This window comes from Solanum stenotomum, chromosome 4 (assembly GCF_019186545.1).
Source record: "Solanum stenotomum isolate F172 chromosome 4, ASM1918654v1, whole genome shotgun sequence".
In the NCBI taxonomy this organism is placed as follows: domain Eukaryota; kingdom Viridiplantae; phylum Streptophyta; class Magnoliopsida; order Solanales; family Solanaceae; genus Solanum; species Solanum stenotomum.
This window is the reverse complement of record NC_064285.1, coordinates 50,386,000-50,394,453: the sequence shown is the minus strand read 5'-3', so window position 1 is coordinate 50,394,453 and position 8,454 is coordinate 50,386,000. Positions and strand designations below refer to the sequence as shown.

Below are 8,454 nucleotides of genomic sequence, written 5' to 3'. Positions count from 1 at the left end.
TGATAAGGGTAATATTGTCATTTTAAATTTTTATACATGTATTAGCTATACACGTATTAATTATTTCACCTTCTACTCCGCATAAATAATACACAAATTTCCTCATAACTTATACATATATTAGTTATGCAAATTTCAAAATTGTCAACCAAACGTCGTGTTAATTTTATACATCAATAATTTTTTTCTTATCCACTTACCAAACGTTGTATTAATTATATATATGAATAATTCTTTTCTTATCCACCTCCCAAACATTGTATTAATTGTATACACGAATAACTTTTTTTTATCCACCTACCAAACGTAGTATAAGTTATACGAATTTTAATACATAAATAAATATTGTTTTATCCAGCTACCAAACGACCTCTTTAAGTTTGATCAGGAATTTGAGCATGAAATATTTTATTTTTTAAAAATGAAATTTATATATTTGTAAATTACGTAAAAAGTACTATAAGTCACAATAATTGACAATCCAAAATATTTAAAAATATATATTAAAAAATTTACGACAAAAATAAATTTATTTAAATCTCAAATTCGAAATATGTTACATAAATTAAAATGGAGGGAGTATACATTTTTTCTAGCCACGTGGATAAAATTGGAAGTCTGATCTTATATATTGGGAGAAAAAAAAATATGAAAAGAGGGGCTCATTCATGGCTAACAGCTAGAGTCATTACTGTAAGTATGAAGAAGCCAACGAGATAATGACACGTGTAATAAGAGACTCCTGTTACGTAACTGAGATACTTCAATGAACTAAAATTGATAAAATCAGTTGGGGTCCGCTCTGCTCCAAGCAGAATTTCCAGTGAGTCAAAGTTTGTGTATGAAAAGTCCTTGAAAATTGAGCAAAACTCCCATTTTTCAACTTTACCTGCCGGAGATTCCTTTTTCTTTCTTCTTCTAGGGTTTCGTCTTTTCACCGATCGCCATTTTTGCCGCTTCAACTATTACAACCTTTGAGCTCCTGGTACGTACTGTCTTCTTCCCTATTCTATAGAAATGATAGCTAAAAAGTAGACAGACATTACAGCTATATCAATTAAAAGTGTTTTTCTCAGCTCAGTTTGATTTTATGATTCTATTAGCTGATTTTTAGCTGTAAGTTGTCGGTTGTGTCTTGACGATCATATAAAGATGGAAACTTGTCCCCATAACAAACAACTTTTTTTTTTTAACTTTTTGGTCTGTACTCAAGTGCATCAGTAGCTTTTAGGATCTTCAGTTTGGTTCTAGGATTGAAACCGAATAAATGGGCTACGAGCCATTCAGGGACCTAAAGTTCGGAAGAAAAAAAAAGTAAGGGAAGGGAGGGTTTCATTTTGCTATACCACTGAGAATTGTGGTGATATCCTGTGCAGATGCAATTAGGGATACTCTGGCTGCATTGGATCGAAAAATTCATGAAATGGTCTTGAGAATTTCGTGTTGCCGGTGATATAGGATCTCTTTTACCATTCTGCAACTCTATCCTGATAGTAGGAAAGCCGCGCTATTCCATAATTGTTAAGCTCAAGAATGGCTGGGATATTGTTAGTCATGTTTTCAAATAAACCAAAATTTTGGGGACTCTGTCAGGGAGGCTAGTGAAGGTTCTTCAGCAACTAAGGGTGATACAGACAACAAAATATTCAAGTATTGAACCATGGTTTTGAAAATGAAAAGGGGGATTCAGGAGGATGATATAAATCAAGAAGTGAAAGACTGCACAAATTATGCGGTCAATAGCAGAAGAGAAGCATTGATGATCACTAAAATTGGAGTCATTACATCTATTTTGGGATTTGAATTGAAACTGCCTGTCTATTTTATTTTCATAGAATGGCTGAAAATGTGATCAGGAACTTTCAGGGGCTGTGAGGCTTGACGGGTGAAGGGGAGATGAAGAGGTTGGTGATGGAATGGTACTGTCTATTAAGTTTTGTAAGTCAATTAAATGTTGATGCATAAAGAGAAAGTGGTAGGCAGTTTGCAGACTGAGATCTTGAAAATCTATATCCTCTAACAAGTGTTGGTGTGTTCAAATGCTATTTGGGATCCTAATTCCTCTCAAGCTCTGGAGAAGATCAATCATTATTATGTTATTGAACGTTTTTTCAGTACACGATAGGGAACTATTTAGCCTGACAATTTTCTTTTTTAATTGATCATTCATATTGTTCCTGATGTCAAATGTTCAATCAAGGGATACACTGTGAGAGTAAAGATACTAAATCCTACTTCAGCTTTGCAAGCAATGACACTGAAGTTTTCTTTGTTATGTTTCTTCGCACAAACTTCTCGGTAATGATATAATAAATAGTTTATGCACACAGGTCAGAGTTTACCATTGGGATGACAAAAACATTAAAAAACCAAACTAGCAGTATTATGTCTGCAATACTTACTATGTGTTCTTACTCAACAGAATGTCAAGTGGCTATGGCTCTATTCTGGTCATTTCAGGTCAATGTTGTACGAATGTGTATGCCATTTCCTGGTTCAGAAATTACGACAACTTTAAAATGTAGATAGTATCAGATGCATCTTTTCTAATTTTTGTATATCATTGCATCCCAGGTTTTTGGAAGCTGATGATCTGTCTTTCAAGTTGTGCCCATTGATCACTACCATAAGCAAGTTCTTATCTTTGTTCCCGATATGGCTTCTGGCTGTATAATGCCTTCAGCAGGTGGTAAACCTCAAACTGATGCCATGCTTGTCGACAAACTTCCTGAAGAAATAAATGAAATGAAGATCAGAGATGATAAAGCAGAAAAGGTTGGTTCTGGGAAGAGGACTGCATATCCTGGTTCGTTGTCTATGTATACTTGATTTATCTTAGGCAGTTTCACTTTTGATAGGAAATGGAAGCAGCTGTAGTTGACGGAAATGGAACAGAAAAGGGCCACATCATTGTGACAACTATTGGGGGCAAAAATGGTGAGCCTAAGCAGGTAAGAATTCTTAATCATTGATTGCTCAGTTTTCAAATATTGGGTTTAAGCTCTAGAAATATGTTAGTTACACTTGTTAATCGGGTGATACTGTCTACATGACTAATATCCTCCGATTTTTATATTTATTTGATGAGTACTACAAGTTAACAGGATAAATAATTTATCATTGAAGAAAAAAGATTAAAAAAATAAAAAATGGACAATATGCAAGGTCTGGAGTCATCTAACAGAAGCATTGATCTTATTGAGTTAAGCAAAAATCTCTTTGCATTAGTCTCTTTTTGTTTTAGGAATTTAGAAAGTAATATTTTAGGTCAAAGCTAAAATTTGAATTGATCAATAGATTCAATGAGCTATTCTCATTGAAATTGTTTCCTTTTTGGCCTGAATATCGGTAACTAAAGTTAGATATTGCTCCCCTATCATTTCCTGCATCTTATGTGCATTATATTATTGACCGAATATTTAATCTTTACTTTTAGAAGGTCAGCTCATGACATTTAATTGATCCAGAGCTGGATGCTTACCTTATTATCATAAAAGGTAAAGGAGAAAGCACTTTTTAAAAAATACATGTTGAGGTGAGTAAGGAGGGGCACATGTACTACCTTTTCTTAGTTCAAAAAAGAAGAAGAAATAGTAAGGGGAAACATGTATATATATAACACATACATACCTAACATTTTTTCTCAAAGCAGCAACAACATGTACTGTAGAGATCTTTTCATTTTCCAGTTAATTATTATTCTGTTCATAGACTATTTATCCTGTGGCAGACATTTTGTTGCACACCATTACAGAGGGGTAAATAGTTTTGAAAGAATCCAACTTATCACCAAAGGTTGTGGTGGCGTGATAAGTACCCTCCATCATTAACTAGAGATCTCATGTTCAACCCCTACGAATGGAGTCACCTTTAGTGGGAGCGCTTTACCCCCCATAGGTAGGACTTCCCTGTGCGAATCTGAATTATTTGGACCCCAAAATGGGTAATGGACACCGGGTGTGAAACCAAAACAAAAGGACTCCATCTTTTCTCTTTGTATGATTTAATAGTATATGTTTATCTGGTTTAAGTTTTAAAAAAGAACGAGTTCTTATTCAAATATATTATTAGACAATTTTTTATGTTCGAAGCATGTTTGTAAAGTTTGGATGGCATTTCAGCAAGATGTGCATTAGAGATATCTTATGTCCTTCTCTTTGGTTCTGCTTGTATCCTGCATGGTTAGTTTCATCCAACGATGTCCTTTTCACTGTCCTGGAGAATGGTAATTGCGTGAAGGGGGTGATGATGGTGGTAAATAATTGCAATCTATCGATAAAATCGCAGATAGTATCTGCGAGATGAATCAATATGAGAATTGGGAAGGATGCAAATATTTTAGAGAGTTTTTGGAACACATAAGTATACATTAATATTTCTCAGAGGATAACTTATACTAGGGAATATGGAAATTCAGTGTAGTGGCACTGACTCACTCAACGCTCATAATTATCATGTCTCTGTAACCAACCCAGTATTCTCGTGTCATCTTACTTCTCTACAAATATTTGACGTTACCTTTTATGCATTTTTCCTTGATGTCTTTTTGTGGTGTTAAAAGTTTTTATTTACTAATTTTTATTCTCTTTTGCCATTCAGACCATTAGTTACATGGCCGAGCGTGTTGTTGGACAGGGTTCCTTTGGAATTGTGTTCCAGGTACAAACTGTTTATATTTTACAAATGATGACCACCGTTAATTAAGGCATATTGTAAGCTAAGGGTTTGGGATATATATAATATCCTTTTGTTTCTATGCATAACTTGTCTAGCAGATGATTTATAAGTCCAAATTTGTTACTGATTTGGAAACCGTGTATGTATTTTGCAGGCCAAATGCCTTGAAACTGGAGAAACTGTGGCAATAAAAAAAGTTCTACAGGATAAGCGATACAAGAATCGGGAATTGCAAACAATACGCCTTCTTGATCATCCTAATGTTGTTTCACTGAGACACTGCTTCTTTTCAACCACAGAAAAGGATGAGCTTTATCTTAATTTGGTTCTTGAATATGTACCTGAGACTGTCTACCGTGTGTTGAGACATTACAGCAAAGCAAACCAACGGATGCCAATGATTTATGTCAAGCTCTATACATATCAGGTTTTCCATTTTAAATTGAAAGCAAATTCATGTTCTATAGCAAAACTTAAGTGAAGGTGGACTTGATGCAGCTTGTTTTGTTTTATTTTTTGACACTGTTGCAGCTCAGGACTGTTAGTATTTTTTGTTACAAATACCTTATAGATATTTTGTTGCAAATCAGTGTTTATTGATTATACACTTCTTCAGATTTTCCGAGCTTTGGCTTACATACACGGGATAGGAGTCTGCCACAGGGACATCAAGCCTCAGAATTTACTGGTCTGTTTTTTCAAAGCTTAAGAGTCTATCTATTAAAAGGTTTATGATATTGACTACTGCAGTTTTCCATGGCAGGTCAACCCACATACTCACCAGCTTAAGCTCTGTGATTTCGGGAGTGCAAAAGTTCTGGTAATTGTAACTTGTAAAATTTTTGTTTGTGACTATTCGAAAGTTGACTAACTCCAGTTACAAAGCACAACGTTTATTTATTCAGTAACAGCAGTTTTGCAACTTAGAAGTTAATGTATGCTACTTTTGTCACCTACCCCATTTCACGAAGAAAAGGAATCCCCATTAACATTTGTCTTATAAACCAAGAATGACTATGGTTGTGTGCCATCTTTTGTGATGAGTCATTGTGGTTGTGCACTACTATCATCCACTTGCAAATAAATCAGGAAACAGTTGTGGTTTTGCGCATTTGTTTTGTTGGTGACAAGTGATGGTTATGTTTGTCATATAGTTACTAGGATTTTACAGAAGTTGAACAATGTTACATTGCTTCCATGTGACCAGGAGGTCATGGGTTTGAGCTGTGGAAACAGCCTATTGCAGAAATGTAGGGTAAGGCTGCGTACAATAGACCCTTGTGGTCCAGCCCATCCCCAGACCCTGCTGATAGCGCAAGCTTAGTGCACCGGTCTGCCCTTTTCTTTTTTTTTAACGATGTTACATTGTCTGTCCCCTGATTATTTAGGGAAGCAAAGTGTCTTGGATTATAGTAAATCGGTATTGTTTTCTACTTTTTCATACTTTTTCATACTTTTTCTACCGTTCTAGTTTCTGAGGTGAAGCACTTACAGTTACTATGAATTAGTCCTCTTATTTTTTATGAGTGTATTTCATGATCATGATCTCTGGTCCAGTTTTGTCTGTCAACCAAATGATAAACAAGTAACTTTCAACACTGTACAATATCAAAAAAGGATTCTACCTGAACAAAAAATTTGCTTTTCATTAATGTCAATCAAGTTAGACTTGATCAATTCTTCTAAAAGTCCACACTTTATTCTTTTCTCGACTGCATTTTTCTCGGGGGTATCAGATGATTTCAGCTCAATCTTGTGTTTATTTTGATCTTCATGTTCCTCTTAAATAGCTGCCTAAAGTTATATATTATCCTTCAGGTCAAAGGCGAGCCAAATATTTCATACATTTGTTCTCGTTACTATCGTGCGCCTGAACTTATATTTGGAGCAACTGAATACACATTTGCAATTGACATTTGGTCTGTGGGTTGTGTCCTTGCTGAACTGCTTCTTGGGCAGGTCTTATTCTTTCAGAATCTTGTTCTTTAATTCTAGACAGGAACAATTTCATAATTCTTGACATCTTTCTAATCTTTTTCTGTTACAATATCCATAGCCCCTCTTTCCTGGTGAGAGTGGAGTTGATCAGCTCGTGGAAATTATCAAGGTATCTTCACTCGAGTAATGATGAACTTAATTTCATGATCTCCAGATTGCAGAAAGCAATTGTACTGAAATCTTGTATGGTCTAGGTTCTCGGAACACCAACTCGGGAGGAAATCAAGTGTATGAATCCAAATTACACCGAGTTCAAATTCCCACAAATCAAAGCTCACCCTTGGCATAAAGTGAGGTTCTTGTCTCTGTTCCTACATAGAGAATACAGTGCTGATCATTCCTTACACACTTATATACTCATTGCTTCTTTTTATTCCAGATTTTTCATAAGCGGATGCCTCCTGAAGCTGTGGATCTTGTGTCAAGGCTTCTCCAGTATTCTCCAAATTTGCGGTCTACTGCGGTAAGTTTAAACTTTTTTCCCCTCAATTTCTCAGCTGCAAATATAGATGAACCGGGCAGATCAAGAAACCATATTACGCAGTAGTACCTGGTCAAACTTCAGACCACAATGTGAGGGGAACAAACAATTGTATGATTCTGAAGGTTAATTTAGGAGTCTTTCCTCTGGAGTTGCTTTTAGATGATTGTGGAACCAAGAATAACTAAGGACTTCATACTCATCAGAGTAATAGGACCACATGCTCTTTGTATTGTGTGCATTACTTGGCCTTGTTTAGAATTTCCCATCGAAACAACTATGTCTTTTCCCTTATCCAAACAAAGAACAAAAAAGAAATAGGTTGTCAGTTGCCTTAAAGTTGTTTTTCCCCTATTTGTTTCTTAACACTGGACAATCTGTTCCCATCTTAAATTATGCCAAGCTACCTAAGGGCCCTACCTTAACAGTAACAACAGAAAAATTAGTTTCACATCTTTACACCTTTAAAATGCTTTAGAAAACAGGTCATGTCATTTCTGAAGAAGTTGTTTCATAACTTAAGAATTAGTATTCTCTAATTTCTTGGGCTGATATATTTTCCGAGAAGTGCATTTGCAGCTGATAGTTGTCCAAAAAAAATTGCATCCTGATATGATCTTGTTGTATCATTTCTGTTATATAACATAATTCTATGAAATAGATTTTGTTACTTGTGGAGTCGGATGTTTTTATAATCATTTAATTGCATAATTTGGATGCATTTTAAATGCATAAAAATGATGAAGAGCAAGGTACCTTTCTTTCATGTTTGGTATGGCATGCAAGACAATGTTGGTTCTACTTATTAGAAAACAATTTCCATTAAGCTATTGTAATATGTATTTGATTCCCATTTGCAGTTGGAGGCTTGCACCCACTCTTTCTTCGATGAGCTCCGTGACCCTAAGACTCGTCTCCCTAATGGTCGACCATTGCCACCTCTCTTCAACTTCAGGCCTCAAGGTTTAATCATATTCCCTTACCAGTACTTTTAAGGAATTGAAGTTTTCTTGGTTACTTATTTTTGTGCAATTTCATCTACAGAGTTGAAAGGAGCATCTGCAGAGCTCTTAAACAAACTGATACCAGAACATGCTAAGAAGCAGTGTACCTCCCTTGGTTTCTAAACCTTGTGAATGTTATGTATCTTTAGTATACTTATTGGCAAACCAATTTGTTTATTATCAACTGTTTGACATCTCTTCCTTCCCATATCAACTGTTGACTGACAAAAACATTGTGAAAGTTGTTCTTTGTGCAAATGCTACTTTATTGGACTTGCTGATGACCTCTCCCCC

The 8,454-nt window shown here is 35.4% G+C and overlaps 1 protein-coding gene across 2 annotated transcripts; it reads left to right on the top strand.

The window, feature by feature from the left end:
- The first annotated feature begins 759 nt into the window (after positions 1 to 759).
- Positions 760 to 8,437, top strand: LOC125861868 (shaggy-related protein kinase epsilon). 2 transcript variants are annotated; one of them, XM_049541773.1, is made up of 14 exons: positions 789 to 985; positions 2,423 to 2,460; positions 2,575 to 2,775; positions 2,859 to 2,951; positions 4,600 to 4,659; positions 4,832 to 5,104; positions 5,294 to 5,365; positions 5,441 to 5,497; positions 6,496 to 6,636; positions 6,734 to 6,784; positions 6,870 to 6,965; positions 7,055 to 7,138; positions 8,017 to 8,119; positions 8,201 to 8,437. In XM_049541773.1, the coding sequence occupies exons 3-14, from the start codon at positions 2,656 to 2,658 to the stop codon at positions 8,281 to 8,283; spliced, it is 1,233 nt and encodes a 410-aa protein (XP_049397730.1). In that variant the 5' UTR covers positions 789 to 985; positions 2,423 to 2,460; positions 2,575 to 2,655; the 3' UTR covers positions 8,284 to 8,437. The 2 variants fall into 2 exon arrangements, with proteins under 2 accessions (XP_049397729.1, XP_049397730.1); XM_049541772.1 differs by lacking the exon at positions 2,423 to 2,460 and having other exon boundaries at positions 760 to 985.
- Positions 8,438 to 8,454: the final 17 nt, after the last annotated feature.